Source organism: Ictidomys tridecemlineatus, chromosome 7 (assembly GCF_052094955.1).
Source record: "Ictidomys tridecemlineatus isolate mIctTri1 chromosome 7, mIctTri1.hap1, whole genome shotgun sequence".
Taxonomy (NCBI): Eukaryota; Metazoa; Chordata; class Mammalia; order Rodentia; family Sciuridae; genus Ictidomys; species Ictidomys tridecemlineatus.
The window spans coordinates 40041172-40067760 of record NC_135483.1 but is presented as its reverse complement, the minus strand read 5'-3'; the positions used below and the strand labels follow the sequence as shown (position 1 = coordinate 40067760).

Sequence of the window (26589 nt, the reverse complement as noted above, 5' to 3'; positions counted from 1 at the left end):
AATTAGGATATGTTTTTTTAGTTTGAATATTTAGGAAATAAATACCTCCAGATACTGAATTCTGTACTAGTAAACTTGGTGAGAAATTGGAAGTAAATTTTTGGTTTATCGGTTTTAGGAGGCAGAGAATCTACTGAATCACTTTTGTTTTGAGTGGTGATGATACTAGAGATTGAACCTAGGTACTCACACATGCTGTACGAGTGTTCTACCACTGAGTTACATCCTTAGCTCTGTGTTTTTTGGGGTACCAAGGATTGAATCCAAGGATGCTTAACTATGCAGCCACATTCCTAGCCTTTTTTAAATTTAGAGACAGAGTCTAAGGTGCCTAGGGTCTTGCTAAGTTTCTAAGGCTGGCTTTAAATTTTCGATCCTCTTGCCTCAGCCTCCCAAACTGCTGGGGTTATGTGTGTGCATCACCACACCCAGCTATTAATATAATTGATTTTTTTAAAATGTGGCTAAAAAAAAGGTTTTCTTGTTATTTTCCTGAATAAGTACAAAATTTTATCCCCAGATCTATCTTTTGAATCTGCTTTTGTTAACTAATGACTCTTCACAAAAGAGACCATTTTTTTTCCCCAATCCTATATCTAATGACAAGTAATTCTTTATCTCTGTTTACTTCTTCAGCAACAAATCAGTATTCGGCAGCTCTTCATTATTACCTTCAGGCAGGAGCTGTGTGTTCTGATTTCTTTAATAAGGCTGTGCCTCCCGATGTTTACACAGACCAGGTAAGTTATTTTGTGTGCTTCCTTTCTTCTTACCTACCTTTACATAGTTTTCTTCCTGGCCTCTTTTTGACTAAATTTAGCCATTTTCATGTACATGATGGTGAACTCCCAAATTGATGGGTCCAGGCCAGATTGCTATTTTTTTTTTAAATTTTTAAATTTAAAAAAAAATTTTTTTTTGCTGTCAATGTTTTCAGTGCCCATATTTCCAGTGCCTATTGGTGTTTTGATTTTCCCCAAACACCTCAAATTTAAATCTATCTACAATTTGGTTGCATTTCTTACTTTACCAGGCTCCTCTCCTAATAAATTCACCTGTCCTTCAAACAAAAAAACCTCTCCAGAATACCAAATACTTTTATTTAAACTTTTGAGACAACTAGGCTCAAATCCTTAGCATTGTCCTTGGCTTTTTTCCTTACTTTCCTTTTACTGATTCTGCCACCAATATCCATTCAGCTTTCAAATCATATTGATTCTCTCCCCTAAATCCCCAATTCTTTCCCTTTTGTGTGTGCTTAAGTCATACAACACGAAATACAGATATATTAGTCAAATCCATTATCTTCCATAGTTATTCCTCCCTATTTGTGCTAAGAGCATCTAAAATCTATTGTATTAGCAGATTTTTAACTATATATTATTATTTTTGTGTGAGTGGTGCTAGGGAGCAAACCCAGGCTTGCATGAGCTAGGTATGTGCTCTACCACTGAGATACATCCCTCCCCCACCAAATGCTATTATATGCCTTATACAGAATATTAGATCTCTAGACTTATTCAGATTGCAAATTTGTGCTGTATTTCTTCCTGTTCCTTGATTCTGTTATCAAATTTTGTTCCTTTTCTTTTAATATGTATTGCTGCTTTTTCTGATTTGGCCATTAGTATACTTGATGAATGTGTTTTTCAGTATTCAGATAGTTTTTGAAATGATTTAGCATTTTTATTAATTTTTGGGTTTTTTATAGCACTTTTATATTATCAACAAAATTGAGTAGAAATTGTAGAATTCCAATATACCTTCTATCTTCTCCACTTGTACAACTTGTCCTCTGTTGACCTCATACCAAAATGGTGCATTTATTATAGTCTGTTATTAATAGTTTTTTAAAGTAATCAGTTTTGATTTTTATAGGTGATAAAACGAATGATCAAGTGTTGTTCTTTGCTGAATTGCCACACACAGGTTAGTTTATAATATGGCATTGGCTTATTTTCATATATATTAGTGTTTATGATAAGTATAAAGCATTGCATTGGGAAGCAGCTTTTTTAAAAATTTCTTTTTAGGGAAGCAGCTTTTATTATATCAGAGTTACTTAATTTTATGGTGTTAGAAATTTTGCATAATTACATTTTTTTAGTTTATAGAATTTTAACTAAAAGTATGAAATAAGAAAATGTTGACTTTTGAAATCTTGTGAATAGAAAGAGAGCATTCTCAAGTATATATTCTTATATTTAAGATTAGATTCATTAGCCATTAGGGAAATGCAATTAAAACCACAATAATAAAATACCACTTCCCACCCACTAGGATGACTGTAATCAAGATATTTGACAATAGCTGTTGGTAAGGTTGTAGAGAAATTAGATTCCTCATGCTGGTAGAAATATAAAGTGGCACAGCCTCTGCAAAAGAGTTTGGCAGTTCCTCAGAATGTTAAATATAGAAGTTGGGTGAGGTGGTGTATGTCTGTAATCCCAGTGACTTGGGGGGCTAAGCCAGGAAGATTGCAAGTTCAAAGCCAGCCTCAGTAACTCAGCAAGAACCTGTCTTGAGGATTAATATTAGAATATATAAAGAACTTAGGTTGGGGATGTGGCTCAGTGGTTAAGTGCCCTGGGGTTGAATTCCTGGTACTACCCCCCCCCCCAAAAAAAGAGAATTTGTAAAGAACTCAAAAATTTTACACCAAAAAAATCAAGTAACCCAATTAATAAATGAGTAAATGAATTAAATCCACACTTCTCAAAAGAAGAAATACAAATGGCCAACAAATGTGTATAAATGTTCAAAATCATTAGCAATTAAGGAAATGCAAATCAAAACTAATACTCAACACCAGTCAGAATGGCAGTCATCAAGAACATAATAATAAATACTGGAGAGGATATGGAGAAAAAGGATCACTTTTACACTGTTGGTGGGATTGTAAATTAGTACAACCACTATGGAAATCAGTATGGAGATTCCTCAAAAGACTAGGCCTGGCACTACCATTTAACTAAGCTATACTACTCCTAGGTATTTATCCTAAATTAAAGCTGTCATAATACAGTGATACTAGCAAACACATGTTTATAGTAGCTCACTTCATGATAGCCAAACTGTGGTACCAGCCTAGGTGTCCATCAACAGACGAATGGATAAAGAAAATGTGGCATATATACAATGGAGTTTTATTCATCCATAAAGAAAAATGAAATTGTCATTTGCAGGAAAATGGATGGAACTAGAGAACATTACATTAAACAAAATAAGTGAAACTCAGAACGTCAAGGGACTATGTTTTTCTTTCATGTGGAATCTAGAGAGGAAAAAGGAAAAGAGGTGGGGTGGATCTCATGGAAATCAAAGGGAGATCAGTAGAGGAAAGGGACCAAGGGGTCAAGGGGGAAAATTGCTTAGAAGTGACATTGGCTTAATTGTTATATTATGTGCATGTAGACATATGTAACAACAAATCCCATTATATGTACAACTATATTGCACCAATAAAAGTGGAGGAAAAAAACCTGTCTCCAAAAAGAAAAAAGGGCTGTGTTTGTAGCTTGGTGGTAGAGCCACTCCTGTGTTCAGCCTTCAGTACAAAAAAAAAAAAAGACATAGAAATGATCACATGACTTTAACACTTGCATTTCTATGTGAATATCTAACAGAATTGAAAACATATGGACTGGGGATGTGGCTCAAGCGGTAGCGTGCTCCCCTGGCATGCGCGAGGCCCGGGTTCGATCCTCAGCACCACATACCAACAAAGATGATGTGTCCGCTGAAAACTAAAAAAGTAAAATAAAAAATAAAATATTAAAAAAAAAAAGAAAACATAAATCCACAGAAAAAGTTGTTTATATGAATGTTCATAATAGCAGTATTTATAGTAGCCAAAAAGTAGAAAAAACCCACAGTGTCCATCAAACAATGAATGGTTTAATAAAATGTGGCATACGATGAAATACTATTCAGCCTATGTATGGCTACATCTTAAAACATGGAGGATTCTTGAAGACTATGCTAAGTGAAAGATACAAAATGCCACATACTGTATGATTGCATTTATATAAAATATCCAGAACAATTTTTTTTTCTTGTACTAGAGATTGAACCCAAGCTACATCCTTAGCCCTTTTAATTTTTCATTTTTGAGACAGTGTCTGGCTAAGTTGCCCAGGCTGGCCTCAAACTTGGCAATCCTTCTTATGCTCCTTACCTGGCAGAATGGGAAGATCTTTAGAGACAGAACATAGATAAAAGATTATCAGAGTCTTGAGGGATGAGAAAATGGAGTTACTGCTCATGAGTGAGGAGTTTTTTTTGGGGGTGGTGGTAATGAAAATATTTTAGAATTAAATAGATAATGGTTGTACAGTTTTATAAATATACTAAAAACTATTGAATTGTCCTTTTAGAGGGTTATTTTTGTGGTATGTGAATAATATCAGAAAAAACTTTTTTTTTTTTTTGAGATGAACATTATGACATATATACCTGATTGAAATGGATGCTTTTTATGTTAAGCAGACTGGCTGTGAAAGGCTTAATTTTGTGTTCTTCATGTCCTTGAATGTCATGACACTTTGACTTAGTAGTTTTCTATCCCCTACGGTTCAGTTTTCTGAACTGGCTTTTTGCCAACTTATTGAAATAGTTATTAGAATTTTGTGAGCTAGGTCACTGATGAAAAAAATGTTTGATAAGACAGACACTTGGGTAAAGGTTTTTGAAATTAAAATGAGATAGAATTAATAAATATGAACTGACCTATTTGGTGTGATCTGCAAGGCTTCTTAAAGAATACGTTCTTCATATAAAAATAATTAAAGGTTATCCTCCAAATCCAGGAGTGTCATTGTTAAATGAAACCATTTTCAAATCTTTGTAGGTAGCAATTTTATGTCAGTTCCTCAGAGAAATTGACTACAAGACAGCCTTTAAGTCACTACAGGAACAAAACAGGTATGAATGATTTTTTTAAATAATAGAAGTTGAAGTTTTTCTGCTTAAGGAAAAAATAATAGTAACTGAATTCTATTTTTTAGTCATGATGCTATGGACTCCTACTATGACTATATTTGGGATGTTACCATCTTGGAATACTTGACCTGTATCCTTCCTTCTACATATTTGATATTAGAAGCCAACTTCTATGGATTGGATTTTCATTTTCTGTATTTTCTAAATAAACTGAAAACCAGATGAGATTCTATGATATTTAATACTATACTATCAGATTTATTATTCTTAACTGATTCACGTAGATCTTCATCATAAGAGAGGAGAAACAGATAAAAGACAAATTGCGGTAAGTTACCTTATGCTTTTCTTCAATGATGTACTTAATTTTCAGAATATTAAATAATTAACATTTATACCACCAACAACAAAAACTTTAGTGTGCCCAATCACTGCCAGAATTTGGTTATCAGTGTTTACTTTTTAAAAGATCTGTCTTTGATATTTTGAGCTATTCCATCTCAGTTTCTTTTTTCTTTTTTTTATTTGGGGGAGTGTGGTATGGAGGATTGAACTAGGGGCACTCAACCATTTGAGTTACATATCCAGCCTTATTTTGTACTTTATTTAGAGACAGGCTGACACTTGAGTTGCTTAGGGTCTTACTTGCTGAGGCTGGCTTTGAACTCATGATCCTCCTGCCTCAGCCTCCTGAGCCACTGGGTTTATAGGCGTATGCCACTGCGCCTGACCTGTTTCTTTTAAAATGTTAGATCATATTATTTCTGTTGGAAATCTTCAAATGGCTTCTCCTATCACACAAAGTCCTTTAGATGGCCTAAAAGGCCACATATAACGTGACCTTCTGCTTACTTAGCTGACTTCCCCCCTTCCTAATTTCTGCCACAGATAACTCTACTGTTCTTTGAACACTGATTCCCTAAAGATCTTTGGAATTTTCTCTTCTAGGAACTGTTAACTTCCCTTATGCCTATCCTTAATTGTCACCTTCTTAGTAGTCATTCTTTACTAATCATCTTATACCATGTCCCTCTTTTTCCCTCTAATTACTTTTATTTTCATTCCCCTCAAGTGTTTCTCTGTAACACTTACCAGTATTTGACATACTATATATTATTGTCTCTTTCCCCATGAGGATAAGGACTTGGTTTGCACATAGTAGAAAACTAGAATGATACGGCCGGCACACAGTAGCTACCCAGTGATTGGTTGGTTTAGATTTTTTTGTCTGTGATAGGAATTGAATCAAGAGGTACTCAGCCACTGAGCTACATATCCCTAGTTCTTATTTATTATTTATTTTGAGACTGAGTCCCACTAAGTTGTCAAGTAGGCCTCAAACTTGGGTTCTTCCTGCCTCCTGAGTAACTGGGACTATGGAGGTACACAGTATACCCAGCATCCAGTGGTTTTTGACTAGATGAATTATTTATTTAAATTTGGCTATGTGCCAAAATATTTTAAATTTAATGCTTTATATTATAACTTGATTGCTGAATCAGTATCACCACAGATAATTTTCTTTGCTCTGACTCATATTAATAAAACTAACTAAGCTATTAGTGTCTTTTAAAGCTTTGTACTTGAACAAAATTGAAACAAAATTGAAACAAAATTGAAACAAAATTGAAAAATTAAAGCTTTGTACTTGAACAAAATTGAAACAAACTGATGATAACATTAAAAATGCCCCCTAGTTTGGGGGCCACTCATGCTGCCATTTCCAGTTTACCTGGGGCTAGAAGACAATATTGAAATGTCCTTAGCTCTCCCTTATTTCCAAGCCATTTCTACTTTTTTTATGTACTGATGATTGAACCCCCTTAGCTCTCCCTTATTTCCAAGCCATTTCTACTTTTTTTATGTACTGATGATTGAACCCAGCAGTGTTTTACCACTGAGCGAGCTACAGCCCCAGTCCTTTTAACTCTCCCTAGGTTTACAGGTTTTTGCCAGCCTCAGTTATATTTATTATCACCTTAACTGTTTGCCAGCCACTCAAACCCATAGCTTGTCTTACTGTTAGCCACAGTTGTTGTATGTGAGGTTTTATACTGAAATCCACTCTGCCTTTATGTCTCTTTTGCTCCTTCCTGAGACGTTCAGGTGTGTGACTAGTTTTTCCTCCACTTTGTTAGCTCTTTGTCTTACCTTCCTTCCCTACTTATCCTCAATACAGCAAATACCAGTCAGTGTTCTCTCAGAGATCCTGATGTAGGCAGTTTGAGGTGGGGCTTGGGAATATAATTTTTAAGTTTCCAGGTAATCTGATGATAAACCAGGTTTGGGAACCCAGCTAACCATTATTGACAGTCAGAACTATTCTTTGGTCATGTTTTTTTTTTTTTTAAAACCAGAGATTGAACTTGAGGGCACTCAACCACTGAACCACATTCCCCACCCCTATTTTGTATTTTATTTAGAGACAGGGTCTCACTAAGTTGCTAAACACCTCGCCATTGCTGAGGCTGGCTTTGAACTTACCATCCTCCAACTTAGCCTCCCGAGCCTCTAGGATTACAGGCATGCAACCTGCACCCGGTTGATCATGGTTTTTATTAGCTTTAGTACCTCTTCTGGAGAAGTCCTGATCTAAATCTTGGTGGAAGTTTGAGTCCTACAACCATGCCACTACCAAACGATAGTCTCCAGCACTGTCTCCTTAGCTCTTTTTTTTTTCTTTTTTAGAATTTATTTATTTATTTTAGTTCTCGGCGGACACAACATCTTTGTATGTGGTGCTGAGGATCGAACCCGGGCCGCACACATGCCAGGCAAGCGCGCTACCGCTTGAGCCACATCCCCAGCCCCTCCTTAGCTCTTTTAAGTAGTTTACATTCTTTTCAGGACATTCTTTTCAGGAACTGTTTTAGACTTTTCCCATTAAGCCCCTATCCTCTCTACCTTTCCATGCTCAGTAATTTCCTTGGCTCTTATTTGCTTGGGAATAGGCTGGGAAAAAGACCAACTAGACTTCTTCTCATGGAGGTTATAGTTTCTCCACCTTTAAAATAATCTACAACTGGGGCTGGGATGTGGCTCAAGCCGTAAGTAGCACGCTCACCTGGCATGCGTGCGGCCCGGGTTCGATCCTCAGCACCACATACAAACAAAGATGTTGTGTCCGCCAATAACTAAAAAATAAATATTAAGATTCTCTCTCTCTCTCAAAAAAAAAATAATCTACAACTACACTCATCTTTAAGTCCACTCTTCAGTTAGTAGGAGGCCATATTATTCTTTGTTGAAGGCAGATACTTAATGCTTTTAATTCTGTCCCCTTTTAATCATCATTTTTTCCTGGATTGTTAACCTTTTCCATGGTCTATAAACTATTTCATCCTTAATAAATACCTTTCTTGACCCTGCCTCTACCTGGAGCCACATCTCATCCTTCTCTAGTTTTTTGATGCTCTTTAGCTCAGTACAGTTTGACTTTTGCCATCATCACAACTCTTAAAAGTGTTCTTAAGAGTTACCAAATGCAAATGCCAGTCTAAACTTTCTAATCCCTTTCCTACTGTTTGTTTTCTTCCTTCTTGAAATGCTTTATTCCTTTGACATCTCTGACAACTTTTTTATTCAGTTCTTTTTCCTCCTCTTTCTTGTGGACATTTCCTCTCTACTTGTAAATCTTAGTTTTCCCAAGATGTTAGTCTTTGGGTTATTTTCTAATCATCCTTTGTTCTTCCTAGTTAACCCTATCCACTCATGGTATGACTACCACTCACATGAATTGTATTATTTCTCTCAGATATCAGACTTCTATTTCAGCTTCTTATACTTTGGACTTTATAACCAATTATCTTTTGGATATTTTGTTTATTTGAAATTACTTTTTAGTTATATCCCACTACAGTGCCTTTTTTTTTTTTTTTTTTTTTTTTGATACCAGGGATTGAACCCACTGGGGGCTTAACCATGTCCCCAGTCCTTTTTTTAAATTTTCAGACAGGGTCTTGCTAAGTTGCTGAGACTGGCTTTGAACTTGTGATCCTTCTGCCTCAGTCTTCTGAGTTACTGGGATTACCAGCAATCATCACTTTCCCCAGTCCACTAGCAGCTTTTGCAGCACGTCTTCTTTCATATTGAAGTGACATTATCCAGCAATTTCTTTCTTCTTTTTTTCTTGGAATTGAACGCAAGGGCACTCAACCACTGAGCCATATCCCCAGCCTTATTTTGTATCTTATTTAGAGACAGGGACTCACTGAGTTGCTTAGTGCCTCACCATTGCTGAGGCTGGCTTTGAACTCGGGATCCTCGAGTCTCAGCCTCCTGGGCTGCTGGAATTATAAGCGTGTGCCACTGCACCCAGCTTCATCCAGCAATTTCTGTTCCCTAACCTCTCTTACCTACCTGATGATCATTTCTAAATATTCATAGCTCCTTTCAAGCCACCTATGAGAATTCTTTTTTTTTTTTTTTTTTTAAGAGAGGAGAGAGAGAGAGAGAGAGAGAGAGAGAGAGAGAGAGAGAGAGAGAGAGAGAGAGAGAGAGAATTTTTAATATTTATTTTTTAGTTCTTGGCGGACACAACATCTTTGTTGGTATGTGGTGCTGAGGATCGAACCCGGGCCGCACGCATGCCAGGCATGGCGCGCTACCGCTTGAGCCACATCCCCAGCCCCGAGAATTCTTATTATTAGTTTTTGTTTTGTTATTTTAAAATGCAAAAGGTAGGCTTTAAGGTCCAAAAATGTTCTCACTAAATACTCCATAGCAGTAGCATAGCACTCTATGGATATTTAATAGGTTGAAATAGTTCTTTTTAACAGGGAAGTTAAGTCACAGTAGACTTTTATAGTGCTAAGTAACTTGCTATTTTTGCATATTAAAAATGTAAAGCCCTAAAACATGACTTGTGAGTTTCCCAACTATTTTTAGCCCTTTTTTTCTGAGCTATTTATTTTTATTAGAGCTTTATAATTATACATAATAGTTGGATTCATCCCGACAAACTCATACATGCATGGAAATGGGTTTCAGTTCCATGATCCTCCACTTTTCTGTCTTCCATCCCCTCTCCCATTCTCCTATTAGACTTCCTTGTGTTTGTCTACTAATTTGTATTTGGTTCTTTATGTGATCTTATTCTTCCTTCCCCCTTTCCTTTATTTTACTCTAGCTTCCGTATGAGAGGAAACCATTCTACCTTTGAGTTTTGCTTATTTCATTTAGCATGATAGTCCTCATTTCCATCCATTTTCCAGAAAATGCCACGATTTCATTATTTATGTATGAAGTAGAACTCCATTGTCTATATACACACCACAATGTCTTAATCCATTCATCTATTGACCAGCACCTGAGTTGATTCCATAGTTTAGCTGTTGTGCTGCTAATAACGTTGACGTGGTTGTATTACTGTAGAATGCCGATTTTAGATCTTTTGGGAAAATACCAAGGAGTGCGATAGCTGGGTCATATGGTAGTTCCATTTCTAGGTTTTTGAGGAATCTCCATATTGCTTTCCAGAGTAGTTGTATTAGTCTGCAGTCCCACCAACAATGTGACAAGTGTACCTTTTTTAGGAGTCTTAACTATAAATTAAGGTAATCTGATATCAAAATATTGAAGAGAGTTTACATAACCAAACCTGGATTTATGTAATGTAATAAAATGCAACTCAAGATAATTTTATAAACTATGGTGCAACAATCTTTTTCTTTTTGGTACCAGGAACTGAACTCAGGGGCATTCAACCACTGAGTCACATCCCCAATCCTTTTTTTGTATTTTATTTAGAGACAGGGTCTCACTGAGTTGAGTTGCTCAGTGCCTTACAGTTGCTGAGGCTGGCTTTGAACTCAGAATCCTCCTGCCTTAGCCTTCTGAGCTGCTGGGATTACAGGCATCACCACTGGATCTGGCAATCTTTTTTTTTAAGAGAGTGAGACGAGAGAGAGAATTTTTAATATTTATTTTTTTTAGTTTTCAGCGGACACAACATCTTTTTTTGTATGTGGTGCTGAGGATCGAACCCGGGCCGCACGCATACCACGCGAGCGCGCTATCGCTTGAGCCACATCCCCAGCCCGGCAATCTTTTTCTTAAAGAGTGGCTCAAAACAATCATGTTAACTTTTTCTCACAGCTCCTGAGTTTTACAATTAGATTCATTTAGAGATTCAATTAATCATTAAGCTAATTTCATTACTGTTTATATCTAAGTAATTATATATTAGCTAATATGTAAATATTAGCAAGACTTAATATTGACCAGACCTTTAATAATACCATTTTTCTGTTTTGAGAAGATCAAAGCCATTGGCCAGACAGAATTGAATGCAAGCAACCCAGAAGAAGTGTTACAACTGGCAGCACAGAGAAGGAAGAAAAAGTTTCTCCAAGCAATGGCAAAACTTTACTTTTAAGCAGTCAAAGTTTTTTAAACTTTTATTTTTTAAACAATGGGCTAAAAATAAACAGTATTAAAAGATTAAGTTTATATAATACATATGTACACATTTAGTGGTGTTTTCTTTTCAGACAATACAGAAACAAATAGTTTAAAACTATACAAAAGACTTCATACTATAATAGTAACTTTAATTTACAGTTTCTTCAAAGGGAGAAGAGATTCACATTAGGATAATGCTTTAGTAATTAAATCGACTTTTTGAGGCAAAAGCTAATTTAAGGTAAGTAGTAGCTAGTCTATATACAGCAAGTTCTTATGTCTTTTTAATAAATAGACTTGTGGTATACATTTAATATTTTTCTGCCTTAAGAAAATAAGTGTTAATCTTTATCATTTTGACGCTGTCCTTATCTCATAATGTAGGAATTTAAATTGGACCTTAACAGTTTTATAAACATAAATAAAGCCTTAGTCACACTAAATTAAAAAAAAAAAAAAAAGCCTTAGGGATATCTTAGAGTAATAAAGTGACTTTCTCATATAAATAGTTTGAAAAGGTACTTAAGACTTCACCCAAATTGTGATATACAGAAAGGTCATTATAAAGCGACCTATATATCAAGATAAAGCTCCAAGTAGGAGCCACAGCATTTACCTTATTTTTAATTTCTTTGGTACTCCCACTGTTTAGAGCAGTTTAAAACATCCTATTCATTGAAGCCTTATTGGTTAAAGAATATGATGGCAAGGCAATTAAGAAAGTTAAAAAATACATTAAATCTCACCATTTGTAAAAATTCAAGTTTTATAATAGTTTGCTACCACAGGTTTAGATAAATTAGTCACCTTATTACAAAACTAAGTCTTGGTAAACAAGTTTAAATTTTATTTTCAAGAACCAAATTGCACTAGTTAAGAGTATAGGAATTTGAGAATCTAAAGCTAGATTCAGAATATATCAATGTACCCTTTACGGTAGCACCTATCTAGTCCAAAACTGCAATGATAAAATTCCTTGTTTATCAAAATAAACATAGTAACACTGGATCTAAAAATAATTGTGGCTGGCTTCTCTCCAGTAGACTTGTGAATGAAGTCATCTTTGTAAACATGTTCAGCCTTCTTTAATGGCTAGTATAGGAAGTGAATATCTTCTTTAGTGCCAATTTCAAGTGGTTTTTCAAAGAATGGTTGTGTCACTTCTGAATTGCCAAGGATAATCACAGCACTATTTTCCTGTAAAAACTTTAGTTCAGTTGTATGAAATTCTAGCAATACTTGCTCAGTTTCAATTTGTTTGTCAAGTAACTCCTTTAGTGTTTTCCTGGTGGTTTTTCAGTGCTCTTCGGAGGTGTCATAATGCCCCCATTGCACACTGGTGACAGCTGTCCCCCTTTTCTAAAGGTGTTTACATAATTTACTTCATCCTATACATGAAAAGAAATTATATAGTGATTAACAGCTAAGATAAAGCATTGATATAGTAAAACAGTCTAACCAGATTTCTAGTATCTTTTTGAGATTATTCTGACCAAATGCAATGGTCCTTTTATGTCTTTCAACTGTGAATTCATTCTGAAGGTTCAGTAGTTTGAACTGTACTGTGTGTATATGTGAATCTTAAACTCTTTTGACTAAAAAAAAAATGTTCTTGGGTACTAGGGATTTAACTTAGTTTATCATTGAGGTACATCCAAGCCCTTTTTCATTTTTTATTTTGAGATAGGGTATGCTAAGTTGCTAAGGCTGGCCTTGAATTTCTGCTGCTGCTTCTGAGCTGATGGGATTGCAGGCATGCACCACTGTGCCTGGCTAAAATAATTTTATTAACTTCTCTACACTCTGAAAACATGGGGCCCATTACTTTCTCTTTATAACCGCTGAAGTTGCATTCCATAGTATGCTGTCAGTTTCAAGGCTTACTAGATAGCAAAATCAAAACAAAAAACCCACAAGACATACCAGCATAGCCAAATAATTTGTATGTGTCTGGATATTATGTCTGTCTTCCATAGGTATCTTCTTAAAAGTCTTTAGCTTCACTGGACTAGTACTTTTTACTACACTGACAAAAGGCACCATCCAGTCTACGCATTCTGAGATGATGTCCCATTCCAAACCTAGATTGAAAAAGTTGGAAAATTCAAGGCTGTACATCATAAAATTTCTTATATATACCTAAAGTAGTTATTTAAAAAGTCATTTTAAAACAAAATCAGTAGGTCAAAACAGATTATCATGCTCAGACTATTTTTTAATAATATAACTAATCTTAAAGGGACTTCAGATCAATTTTAACCAGTGTCTTCTACATATGAATTTGTAAATTTTTTAAAATTATTTTTTTAAATAGTTTTTAGTTATACATGGACACAATATCTTTATTTTTTTAATGTGGTGCTAAGGATTGAACCCAGTGCCTCACATATGAGAGGCAAGTGCTCTGCCACTGAACCACCACAACCCCAGCCCTGGATTTGAAACTCTTAAATTCCAAAGAACTCAAAAAGCCAAACTATAATTGTGTTGATTCATTTCAAATGGACTTAAATTTTATTTTGCCTTTGTGAGTTGTGGAGACTCAGTATTATAATGTATTTCTAAGAGAGAGATAATCACTAAACTGCTAACTTTGGCAGAAGTTGTGAACAGGTAAGAAGAAAAAAATTGTGTCTTACCTGAGGCTTTCTTAACCACTTCAATGGAGGTAAAATGGCACAAGGCAGCAGCTGCCAGTATTCTGTACTGGAACTCTAAGGAGTCAATGGCTAAAATACACAGATCTAAAAGCTAACAAATGAAAAAAGTATAAATAATTTGGGAGAAGGATGAGTACTACATGTTACTACTAAAATCAGCTAACATTTTTTAGGGTATATTGGACCATATGCCAAGAATTGTTAAATTGCTTAAGGATTAAAAATAATAATAATAATAAGTTACCATCCTGAAGGAAGTCAGGTTTTGGGGTAGTAGGTCAGGGAGTAACTACTAGAGTAGGAAAGGACTGTTGTGCTGCAGTATGATGGGAGAAAGGGCATTTAATCCAGATTGGAAAAGGTAGTAAAGACTTCTGATGCCTTACAAGACTGTCTTAAAGAGGGTAGCTGGGAAGATCTGAGGTAGAATAATGTGACTTGGAACTGAAGTAGTTTGGAAAACCAAAGGTGGAAAGAAATAGGAAGTACTTTTCCTTTATTTCTTATCCAAAAAAGGGGGTAGCTAGAGGTCCAAAGGTGGATAATTAAATCTACTTGAAGACTTTAAGTCACAAAAGTTACATTTCAAGAAAGAAATCTTCAACTGCAGCCAAATGGACTGAATAGAATGCAACACGTTTAAAAGTTACAAAAAGGCACAATCTAGGTAGTAAGAGAACTGAACAAGTAGTGCAATATTTGTTCAGAGGGCTACATTTCAGAGGTTTAAGGTGATATGACAAGTTCAGTAGAATAAAACTTTTAGAAATGAGTTAGAAGTGAAATATCACCACAGACTAAGCACTGGAAGTACTTGGGACCAGAAATGTCTTGAATTTCAGATTTTTTAAAACACATTTCATTTGTTTTATATATAATACCTTATACACACAGCCTGAATTTTTTTAAAATATATTTTTATTTGTAGATGGACACGATACCTTTATTTTATTAGCCTATTTGTATGTGGTGCCAGGGATCAAACAACTCCGGCCCCCATAACCTGAATTTTATGTTTTTGGGGTGCCTACAGTTTACAACCTGCTATGAGGTCACTGTAATTTTCCACTTGACCATGTCAACATTTAAAAAATTGCTAATTAGGAGCATTTCAGATTTTTGGATTAGGGATCTCAATCTCTGTTATGTACCTCTAGATATATCTATCAAAAGGGCTTAGCTACCTATGAAAATCTGAGGTACTGGGAATTGACTAAAAAGTAAGCCTTTCTTAGAAAGTGATAAGAAATAAGCCAATTCCGCCTATATTGGTTATCTAATTTTAGTATTCATAATGTGCTTGTTAGATTTGACACAAAATTTAACCCAGGTAACTCAATACTCATCCCAAATCCACTTTGATTTCTATTCCATAGATAAGATTTTCATATCCTACATAGAATTAAAAAATGATTTTCTTAACTACTGATACTTCAGCCTTAAGATATTATTTTAAGCAATAGGCAAGAAAGAATGGGATACTCCTCTTCTAGTACCTTTGTTAGACTATTTGTTATATGCTGACCTAGGAAATTTAGTTTGCAAGTTTTAGAAAAAGATCCTATAAAATAAGTCTGATGAAATGTAACTTAAATAGATAACATGTGCATTCAAGTATACAGCAAACAAGAGAATCATACAGAATAATTCCAAAATATTATAAAGTTAATGACAACTAGCTGAAAAGTGCTTTTCATCATTTGATATCAAAAAGAAGTATTTAACTCTATTTTGGACTCCTAAAAGAATGAAAGTACTTGTGAAAGTTTAAGAACTTTGTTGTCTAGAATTATTAAACAACAAATATTGGGACATAATTTTACATGTCCAAAATTTTGTTGTAGTCAAGAGTATTTCAATATACCAGTATTTTGTTGTGTAGTCTATTTAAGACTATATATACTTTAAACCTGTAATAAAAGTACCATTAAATATATTCAATAACAGTGTAAATACCTGAGCTATTTGAATGAATGTTTCCTGAGAATACTGAGGTAGAAGAACTTTAGGAGCATCCTTAAGAGCATCAACTTGGAGAAAGAGATTTAACCAGGAGATGACTGTTACAGGACAAAGTTCCCATTTTAAAGCCTGTTAATGAAATTTTAAAATGCCTATTAATGAATGTACATACCTATGCAGAGGTTAAATAAATTTCCCTCCCAGCCACAACTGTTTTGTTTTAATGTATTATTAGAACAAGATGCCTTGTTCTAATCTAATAATACATCTAAAACCTTAGTTTTGACTACTTATAGTATTCTGAAATAGTTACAAAGTCACAACTAGAAATAAGGACATAATTATTATTACCTTTAATATAACGAGTTCCATCCTTAAGATATCCTCTTCACTGCAAGCACCATCAGTGACATAAGCAAACTCTTGGAGTTTTGGAGCATAGATTTCCTTTAAATTAGAATTTTTTATTAGGCCCAATTGAGATTGATATTAAAAGAATTCTATACAAACCACATACAGGCTTCAGTTTTAAGAAATTCACAAAGTGATTATAAATCTTAGTAAAATTACTCTGTAACTCAACCTACCTTAGTTATTTTTCATATCTAGGTATCTAAATTGGTAACTGTTATCAAGATTTATTTTCTTAGAATTCACTTTGAATTTTAGTTGATAAACAACTGGAGTATCTTAACCAGTTGTTTCAGTTAAAAAACAAAATCCTGCTGCACACAATGGTGTATGCCTGTAATCTGAGCTACTTGGGAAGTTTAGGCAGGATGATGACAAGTTAGAGGCCAGCCTTAGCAACTTAAGAAAGATCCCGTTTTAAAACAAAAATAGCTGGGGATGTAGCTCAGTGGTAGAGTTCCCTTGGGTTAAATCACCAGTACCACACATACACAAAGCTAAACTTGTTTTAAGATTGGTCTTATCACACACTTGTGACTTTGTTAGAGCATGCCCAAGCCCTGAATTAAATCCCTAGCACCACAAAACAAAAACAAAAAAAAAAATTGAAATTTGGCTGACAGGTCTTAGCTCAGAGAAGATCTGGAATGATCAAAGGATTAGAAAAGTATCTATTGAGACTTGCAGGTTTGAAGCCAGCCTTGGCAATTTAGTGAAACCATGTCTCAAAAATAAAAAATGAAAATGGGCTGGAGATGTAATTCAGTGGGAAAAAAAGTTGAGATCTGCCATATAGGACAGGTTAAATATCGGGTTTCAGTCTAGAAAGACACCTCAAATAGTGTGATTTCACATAAGAACAAGTTGAGTGATGAGTTGACTACAAACTGATGTGCCAAATTTGGCAGAACTTGGGAATAGCCCTTATGCTCAAAAGAGACAGAAGGAAAATATAGTTCAGGAAATTATATGATCATTTCTTTCATTTGATTGGCTCTTTAGTTTTCAAAGACCATTCTGTTGCAACCAAATGTCATAATTATGTGTATAAAGACAGCATTGATATCTCATTTGGCAGAATAAGCCACAGAACATTTCACCTAGATACTAATCTCAGAGTCTAAATGAGAGACTTAAATAGGCTCAGACACCACAGAAGAACTATGATATATATTTTTTCCAATTCTGTCATAATGTTCAGAAAATGTATTAAAGAACAAAACCATTCACTCTAAAGAGTAAATATAAAAAATTATGGTATTCTCTGGGATTCATGTGTTAACTGGAAAACAAGTTTGGGATCAATATATTGTGGATGAACTTTGAGAACTCACCTCAAGTTTGGAAGCAATGAATAATGAGGTAATTCCAATAAGTTGAAGCATATTTTTGTTTATATCCTTTTGTGTCAACATAAATCTATCAAAAAAATCTTGAGCAAGATAAAATGTTTCCCTATGAAGTGTGTATACTTCACATACCTAGAGAAAGAAAGAGTCCAAACATTTCATTGTTACTCTCATATTTTCTCCAATTTAGAAAGTCATCTCAGCATACCAGACTGTAGAATGTTTTTAAGCCACATTTTGCTTTTTAGTACCAAAGATAGAGAAAAATATTTAACATGTACTAATAGGATAAACAAGCCTACTATGGTTCTTGTTTACTCTTCAGTACTTTTATAGTTTTTATCTTTTTTTAGTACCATAGATTGAACCCAGGGGTCCGTTACCACTGAGCCACATCCTCAACCCTTTTTTATTTTTCTAACTTTGAGACAGTCTTGCTAAGTTGCATGAAACTGTCTTTGAACTTGGGATCCTCCTGCCTCAGCCTCCTTGAACTGTTGGGATTGCAAGCATGTGCCACCATACCCAGCTTTTTTTTTTTTTTCCTTCACATTTTTTCTTCAGTTATTTTTCATATTTTATTGCACTGGCTAATGGCTAAGAGTCTAGAACACTGAGTAACACCGGTGCTAAGCAAAAATCTTTTGTTGCTGACTTCAATGGAAATTGCCAAATGTTTCACTTTTGATACTACTAATAACAACTAGAAACATTGCCATACTTAAAGGGAGATAACTCCAGAAAGTAGGTGGTGTGATCTCCATTTTAGAGATGAGAAAATAAACAGAAATATGAATTCCTAATAAACAATGACTGTTAAGGAAATCTCTTATTCTTAGCTCACTCCATCCCCCCTGCCCCTTCTGGGGAATGAGCCTAGGGGTGCTCTATCCTGGGCTACATTCCCTAGCACCTTTTATGTTTTCACTAAATTGCCCAGGTAGCCTCTCCTTTCTCAGCCTCCAGTTGCTAGGATTAAAGGCATACACCACTGCACCCCTTGCTCATTACCTATTTTAAAGTCAGGAATGGATGTTGAATTTTGAAAAAAAATTTCTTGCATCTGAGATCTTAAGCTTTTTCTTATTTATACTATTAAGGTAACAAATTAATAGATTTTTTTTTCAAATGTTAATCATCTTTACATTCCTAGAATGAAAGAATGTTATTAAGACAGATTTTTAAACACTGTTGGATTTGGTTTTATGTTTGTAGGGTTTTGTATATATGTAATTGTATTTAAGGAAAAATAGGAAACACTGGATAGAACAGTCCAACCACTGATAAAAATCAGTATAAGGTAAAAAGTAAAAACATTAACTAGATGCTCAAAAAAAGTCAAACCCTGACTAGGAGTGTAGCTCAGGTAGAGCATATGCTCCAAGTGTTCATTGTCTAGCACCAAAAATGAAAAAAAATTAAACCCCAACAACCTAACTACCTTGGCTAGGCATGGTGGTGCAAACTTATAATCTCAGCAACTCAGGAGGCTGAGGCAGGAGAATGGCAAGTTGGAGGCTAGCCTCAGCAGCAACATAGTGAGACCCTGTCTCAAAAATAAAAAGGGCCAGGCACAGTGGTGTAGGCCTGAATCCCAGTGGCTTGGGAGGCTCAGGCAGGAGGATTGCCAGTTTAAAGCCAGTTTCAGCAATTTAATGAGGCCCTAAGCAACTCGGTGAGACCCTCTCTCTAAATAAAATACAAAAGGCTGGAGATGTGGTTAAGCGCCCCTAGGTTCAATCCCTGGTTACTCCCCCGCTCCCCCCAAAAGGTCTGGGGTATAGCTCAGTGGTATAGCACCCCGTGTTCAATCCCTAGTTTACAAAAACAAACAAAACATCAAACTACCTTATATATATTCACACTATTAAAATATAATCTCTCCTTGAGTCAGAATAAGGAAGATAACCTGACGTAAAAGAACATTTTGTAGTTTTAAAACTTTGCTGTTAGCTTCTCAAATCTACTTTGCCTTGTGCTACTCCAAACATCCTAGTCTCTCTCCTTTAGATGCATCATTTCTAAGATTACAGGGCAAATATCTAAGGATTGGAGAAAATCAGTGTCATCAGTGTCACGAACACAAGTACTCATTTATAATAAGTTTAGATTGCCCAGAGAAAGGGAATGGGCCTAAACAAGAGAGAAAATGTTGTCACAGATTTATAGGGATTTCAGGATTACTATATTCCTTTAGATTGATGGTACACACTGGGTATGGTGCTAGAATCCTAGTTACTCAGGAAACTTGAGGAACACAAGTTTGAGGTCAGCCTAGGCAACTTAGAGCCTGTCTCAAAAAAAAAAAAGGTCTGGGGATGTAGCTCAGTGATAGAGTGTCACTGGGTTCAATCCCCAGTATTGCCAAAGGAGAAAAAATTGCTCATACAATGTATCTCTGGAAGGAATACAAATGCATTATAAAAGGGAGCTACACAAAACCAGAGTGCATAGGCTTCAGGGTATCCAAAGCCTCATTATGGTTTAGGGCATAGAAGTCAAGATTCCTAATCATAATTTGCTTTTGGTAATGCAGAAAAGGACTTCTCAGGGCCATGAAGCCTAGTCTTGGTTCATTGCTTAGCAGTATCCAAAACCTAGTCATCTATGCATTCCATTCATTAATTTCATTCATCTTGAAAATAAAAGCCCTGAGCACCTAGAACAGTGCCCAATACACAACAATATACACCCAAACCAGGAATTCTGAATTGGGTTTGGGTTGTATGTAGTGGCTGTATCCTTCCAACTTTATCCTTTGTTTTGGTGCTGAGGACTGAACCCAGGGCCTTGAGCCTGCTAAGTACATATTCTACCATGAAGCTACACCCCCAGTCCCTGAATTTACTGATATGAAGTAGTTTTACTTCACTTTGGTTACTATCAACTGTAGAAGTACCCCCTAAAAGATGGCTTACTGGCAATGGATAATATATCCTGAGGGCACATTTACCTTTAAACATTTTTCCATTATACAGAGATAAAAGCAATTTATTTTGCTGGAACATACCTCTAAAAGCCAGTCTAGAAGTATTGACCTCATCTGTGGTTCCAAGTCAGAATGTAGAACTTCAAAATGCTTGTCATGAACATATCTGCTCTCTTTTTTTAGCATGTTTAGCCAGACCTCCTTTGAACATCCCCAGCTATGGGAAGGGGGGAAACATTATTTAAATTATGTGATCTAAGCAATATACAAACTCTGTTTACATAGCATAAATCTAACTTTCAGTTAGAATCTGAAAGAAGCTCTTAAATTAGAAAAAGATTTCTACCTTAATTTTTAGAAACCATTTCTTTTGAATGAGAATTAAAGCCAAAAATAATCAGTAACCTGGATTATGATCATGTAAGTTGATAATTTTCAAAGAATGCTTTTTCATTCCACTTATAAAAAGGGTACTGTTTCAGATAACCATGTTTTCTGAAGAGCAATTCTAAAATGCTAAATATTGAAAGCATATGAACACAGTGAAGGCAAGTCTTAATAGCTGCAAACAGATCATCAACAGTAGAGTCACCTACAGTTGGGGAAAGGTAGGACAGAGTTTAGGGGAGGAGGATTGATGTGTTTAAATATCTGATTTCATGAATTTGCTTATCAAAGTCAAACACAAGTTACTACTCTGTCTTATGTAGGCTGTACCTCTTAGTCATACTCATGGACTAGAAAAAAGAATTAAGTATAGGCCTTACTAAGCTCGGTAAGCATACATCAATTGAAAATGCTGTCCATGTTAAAATACTTTCATCTTAATTTAGATAAATTCCATTAAAATGAGTGTTTTAAATACCCATGTCATTTGCAAATAGCAATACTCAGATTAAAATATGTGAATTATTAATCAAGAAAGCAATTTTTGAACAAGTTTGTTTTATAATAAAGGCAAAAGATAATATATGACACTATTCTGTACAGTTTAATCTTTGCTATAAATTTTCTTACCTTAAATCTGGCAAAGGTGAAGGATTAATAAAAAGATTTTTAAATCTGTAATTTGTAAATCTGGAAAAGTCACTTGTTTCTATTTCTTTGTGGGGTGTTTCAATGATAATGCAAGGACTGATTCCCCCGGATAATACAGGTGGCCAACAATTCTGTCATTAAAAGAAAAAGAAGATCTATTTGTGTAACAGGAAACCTTAGCTTTTGCCTGGATCTTTCATAAATGAAAGTTAATATTTCTAAACCGTTTGTAGTTTCAGCTGACATAGCTGACAATTAGCTAATCTGACATTAATATTTTATAAAAAGCTATAAAACTCATTTTGATATTCATAAAGTTTTAGATAAAATATAGTTCTGGTAATACAAGACATAAGGTATTGAAAGAGTAATAACAAAATGCTTTTGTAATATAAGACACCAGTCACTTTGAAGGTAAGAAGCAAGAATACCTTTTTAAATTAAAACAACAAAACAGCTCTTTTGAAGTTAAGCCTTTCCCATAATTTAGAATACTTAAAGGCAGAAACCTTAAAAATGGAACCGAGTGAGATGGATCACTTAGGGGACCCTTTCTCCAATAATGCTGGTTTCAAAGGGAATCACTGTCTCTAAGGCTGTCCATATAACACATAGGAAGAAGAGGTAGCAAAGGGCTGGGTGCCAGGCTGTCAGTGATCTAACATTCTATTTATGCCAAAGCAGCAGCTATTAGGACCCTTTGCTACAGTATGAGAGGGAACAAAGAACAGTATATCAGACAGATTAGGCGGGCCCTAGTGCACCAGTCAGCTCCAAGAGGAGGGATTTACAAAAAGAAACCAGCTGCTTTAAGGCAAATTTACTGTGCAGCTGTGGCTGAATTCGGGAACATATAAATGTCCTTCCTTGCTGGCCTCTGGGGGCATTAAAAGTAAAAATCAGAGGAGACTTTCTATTGCAAAGCAATAATACCATTCTACTCATTTGTCCTCTCCTGCATTTGTTTCTCCCAAACCCACCCAGTCCAGTTCTGCATTACCCTAATCTCATATTGATGTTTCTTGGTGACCTCCTCTCTCCTTTTTTTTACATCCTGAAAAATAGAAAAGACCATTGACTGGTAAGCTAAGGTCATAGCAAAGAATTTCCTCCCTCCCTCTTTCTTTCCTCTTAACTCACCTGTGCTGTTTTTCTCTTCTTGGCCTGGATTATCTGGATTTCTTGGGGAGAGTCTGGCTGGCTGGGCTGAGCATGCTGCTTAGCTTGTAAACGGCTACTGTAGTGAATTTTTAAAAAGGAAGTTTAGTAAGTCATGTGTTTCAAAAGTAGCAGCTAATTTTGAAGCATGTCTCTAATACAAATATTACCTGCGTCTTGACATTCTTTTTCAGGTGTATGAATCCTCCTGAAGGAGTGGGGGTAGAAAAACCAGAGTTAAGTACACAGTCATCCATATTTTCCAAGTGCCCATTAGAACTGATGCAGAGGTTAAAGTTAAGTCCTTCAGAAGGCGGCCTGGGTCATTTTACCATGCTGTCTTCTGCACTATATTAGTTATCCCATAGTAATTAATTTTGCACACATTTCCTGAACTGAATGTACAGCCAGAACGCGAACGTCTTCAAAAAATTTACAAAGCACCTCCAGCACCTTAAAAGCACAGGGTAGCAGATCTCCCCCAACGAGTTTTTCTGGGACCTCCACCCTCTCCCCGTATATCCAGAGTGGAACTGGGGCAGCGCTCCCACATCCCCCTCCCGTCCTGGACGGACTGCGCCGAGAGGGGGTTGTGGAGGCGAAACGCAGTGGAGAAGCCGGTTCCGCGCCAATTTGGAGAGCGGCAGTGGCGGGGAAGCAGGGGGCGGAGGGAACTGAGACTGGTGTCACGTCCTCCAGTCTCCTTTCCCTCCTTCCCAAACCCATCAGGCTCTGCCCGCCACTTGGAGGGGCACCAATATTTTAGCTCTAGCTGGTGGATGGAGGGAAGGAAAAGGAGTTTAAAGAAAGGGTGAAATGGGGCAGGTCAGTAACTTTCTCCCCGTGAAGGGAACCCAGATCCCCATCCTCTCTCCCACGAAGAGCTCCCTAAATGGGGGTTGGATAGAGGAGCCCATGGAATGAGGGGTTTTGCTGTGGCCTCTGTTAGGGCTGCCTTCCACTCCACCACCGCTTCCCCATCCCCTGCCAAGGGTCCTGCCAAGATCGGAACTCGGGGGCCCATTCTCCCCATTCACCTCGTTTTCTGCCTTCCCACCTCCCCTCCCTTAAGGCTCCCGCCCGTAGGGTGTCCCAGGCTTTCTTTCCTCCAGCATCCCCCCTAAACCCAGCAGCTCCTCACCGCCAGCCCCGCTACCGCTCCGCTCAGCTGGCGCCGGCGCCAACCCAATATATAGGCCGAGCCGGGCCCGCCCCGCACGCATGCGCCTCAGACTGACACCTCCGACTGCGCGCTCCCCTCCCCCGTCCGCGCGCGCGCCCCTCCCGCCTGCGCACCGCGCCCTGCCATCAGTGCGCGCGGACGCACCGCGAGTGACTTCAGGATCTGCTGGCTTAGGCCGGCGTCCCACGTTCCCAGCGCTCCACTTCACCTGCCCGCGCGGCCGGAAAGCAGCCAGGAGTCTCGGAGAGGCTCCTCCTCCAGGTTGGCTTCTAACCGCTTGGCTCCCTCATCTCCCGCCAGTTTGCTTCTTTCCCCTCCCACTGTAACTCCCGAATCTTGGAGACTTCGAGCGGTGCAGTTCCGGCGTTCACCCAGAGATAGGTGACTTGGGTGAGCACAGAATGGCCATGAGGTGGCCAACCTCTGTTGCGCCCTGGTTGTCCCGGCAGGGCCTTAGAAAGCCAAGTCTTTCGTGGGAGACGCGGGGACCAGGAGGGCCCGCCCCTCCGGGAGGAGCAAAGCTTCTGCTGACAAGCTGGCCAATGGGAGGCGAGAACTACTGCACAACGTGGAGCGGCTGCAGAATGTAAACACAGCCCCCGCGCTGCGGGCCACGTGCGCTCTAGCGCGCCGCAGCTCCTGGCTGGCGCTGCCATCCCACGCGGCCACACTCAGGGGAGACTTCCCCAGCTTGCCGGCTAAGGTACGTATCAACCCTAACCTCCCGGTTCCTGCCACGCCGACCCGGTTACCCTCTCCGAGGGTGGGATTCTTTCCCAGCAGCCGCCCAGCTCCTACCTTGCAGCTCGAATCCCGCAGTCCCCGCGCGGGAAACGCTGGCGCCACGCTGATTCTTTCTTTTCTCTTCCTAGCCTTCAGTGCCAGGGCGCCGAGGGCAGAACCCCTCTCAGGAGAGATTAAGAAGCGTTCTTCATCCCCACGAGTGTTGTGGCCCTCCAAGAACCCAGCCGGGGGGGGGGGGGTGAACAGCTAAAACCACGTGCAGGCCCCTGGCCCGCCCGCCGCGTCCCGCCCCGCCCTGCCCTGCTGCCAGCGCGCCCTGCGGAGCCCGCGCGAGCCGCCTGGGCGGGAGGGAGCCGCCCAGCGCGCTAATGGGAGGCGGCGAATCCCGCTCATTTCCTTTCCTTTATTCCTATATTTAAGTTTATGGGTCTCCTAGCTACTTCTCTTAGCGCTCCCATCCCTTCGCCCCCTTGCACTTCTCCGGTTCGGACACGCAAGTTTTGCGGCGGGAGACAGTTCCCGGAACAAAGACCTCTGGGTCAGAGGAGCCGTTTGAAGGCTTCCTGGAACCGTGGCAGCTTAAGTTGCAAGTCAACTGGGCACTTTTCTGTCCTGGCCTGGATGAGTCGTGGGAGAGAGCAGAGAGAAGACCCCACACACGATCCCCGCAAAAGCCTCTCCAGAGACTGACCCAGAGGCGGCCCGCCAGAGGGACCCTGGCTCCCAGTCCAGGCTTTTTTTTTTTTTTTTTTTTTTTCCTGCTCCGCTCGTTAGGGCCCCAGATCTTAGAAACCAGCGCTTTTGGGGCAGGCAGAATCCTTTCTCACAGTTTCCCTTTCGATTCTTAGGACAGTCTCATGATGCTAGCCAAAGAATGATTTCCCTTCCAATTTTACACGGAATAGCCCTGCCCAGGTTGACATAGAAACAAGAAATCCATGCCTTGTCTGTTTCAAGAAACTTTATATCATTCATAATGCTTATGATGGCTCCCTTTTGCAGTCGCTCAAACCCTTTCCTGTGTAAAGCTTAGCAGTCTAACTCATGATGTCAGAAAGGGAGGGTGTCTTCCAACAAGTATGTTTTAGTCCAGTATGAGCAAAACTGGTGACCTGTATGAGTGAAGTTGATCATTAAAATATGCTGAAAACCAGGGATGTCATTAACATTTGTGGGATTAATCTTTGAGTACTGTGTGCCCAGCACTGGCATACACTAAATTAATTGTAAGCAAGCCATTGTTATTAGATATGTACTTGGGTCATATCCTTGACTATTATATGAACCAAGTGCAATGTAGTAAGGAAGAAATTAAAGTGGTCCCCAAACAGCTTTGTAAATGAAGGAATGGGGTGAATGCTACCATTTTATAAATACCTGGTTAGTGGACAAATGGGTCTATAAAAACCATGGGCTTTCAGACCAACTAAATTCCTGTCTTGTGCTGCTTCAAGTTACCAATCACTCTAACATGGGTTTTCTGTAGAAAAGTTGTAAGGAGGCATTCATCTCAAAGGTTATTTTATTTGTTTGTTGTTTTTTTTTTTTTGGAACTAGAAGTTGAACCCAGAGCTTTTTGCAAATGCAAGGCAGATACTTTGCCACTGAGCTACATCCCAGCCCTCAGTGGTTATTTTAAGATTAAATTTAATAATGTACATAGAGACCTCCCTATGTGTACCTGTCACAAGGTATGGATGCTCAATAAGTACTGGTTCTTCTTACTCTTAACTTCTCTTATCTACCTCCCCTTACCAGTAGAAATTATAATTCAGCATTCTGAATAAAATAGAAAGCTGAGTTATAAAATTT

The 26589-nt window shown here is 37.8% G+C and overlaps 2 protein-coding genes across 4 annotated transcripts in view; one reads left to right on the top strand and one right to left on the bottom strand.

Moving 5' to 3' along the window:
* The window catches only part of Ints8 (integrator complex subunit 8), an 83097-nt gene that overhangs the window by 44435 nt on the left and 12073 nt on the right, over positions 1 to 26589 (top strand). The window contains exons 22-27 of one of the 2 annotated variants that reach the window (XM_005328666.5): positions 637 to 740; positions 1879 to 1929; positions 4850 to 4923; positions 5007 to 5071; positions 5226 to 5269; positions 11201 to 11398. In XM_005328666.5, coding sequence (XP_005328723.1) covers positions 637 to 740; positions 1879 to 1929; positions 4850 to 4923; positions 5007 to 5071; positions 5226 to 5269; positions 11201 to 11317 — 455 coding nt within the window. In that variant the 3' untranslated portion in view covers positions 11318 to 11398. Of the gene's footprint in view, positions 1 to 636; positions 741 to 1878; positions 1930 to 4849; positions 4924 to 5006; positions 5072 to 5225; positions 5270 to 11200; positions 11399 to 26589 lie in introns of those variants that run through there. The other variant, XM_040293845.2, reaches the window with a different exon arrangement.
* On the bottom strand, positions 11325 to 24516 carry Ccne2 (cyclin E2). Of its 2 annotated transcripts, none has more exons than XM_040293847.2 (12): positions 24178 to 24516; positions 23021 to 23058; positions 22833 to 22929; positions 22693 to 22746; positions 21672 to 21823; positions 20736 to 20871; positions 17711 to 17857; positions 16317 to 16412; positions 15960 to 16094; positions 13983 to 14094; positions 13267 to 13424; positions 11325 to 12731 (listed from the first exon to the last, which is right to left on the bottom strand). In XM_040293847.2, exons 2-12 carry the CDS (start codon positions 23032 to 23034, stop codon positions 12618 to 12620), a joined length of 1215 nt encoding a protein of 404 aa, XP_040149781.1. In that variant the 5' UTR covers positions 23035 to 23058; positions 24178 to 24516; the 3' UTR covers positions 11325 to 12617. The 2 variants fall into 2 exon arrangements, with proteins under 2 accessions (XP_040149781.1, XP_005328721.1); XM_005328664.4 differs by lacking the exon at positions 24178 to 24516 and adding an exon at positions 23992 to 24079.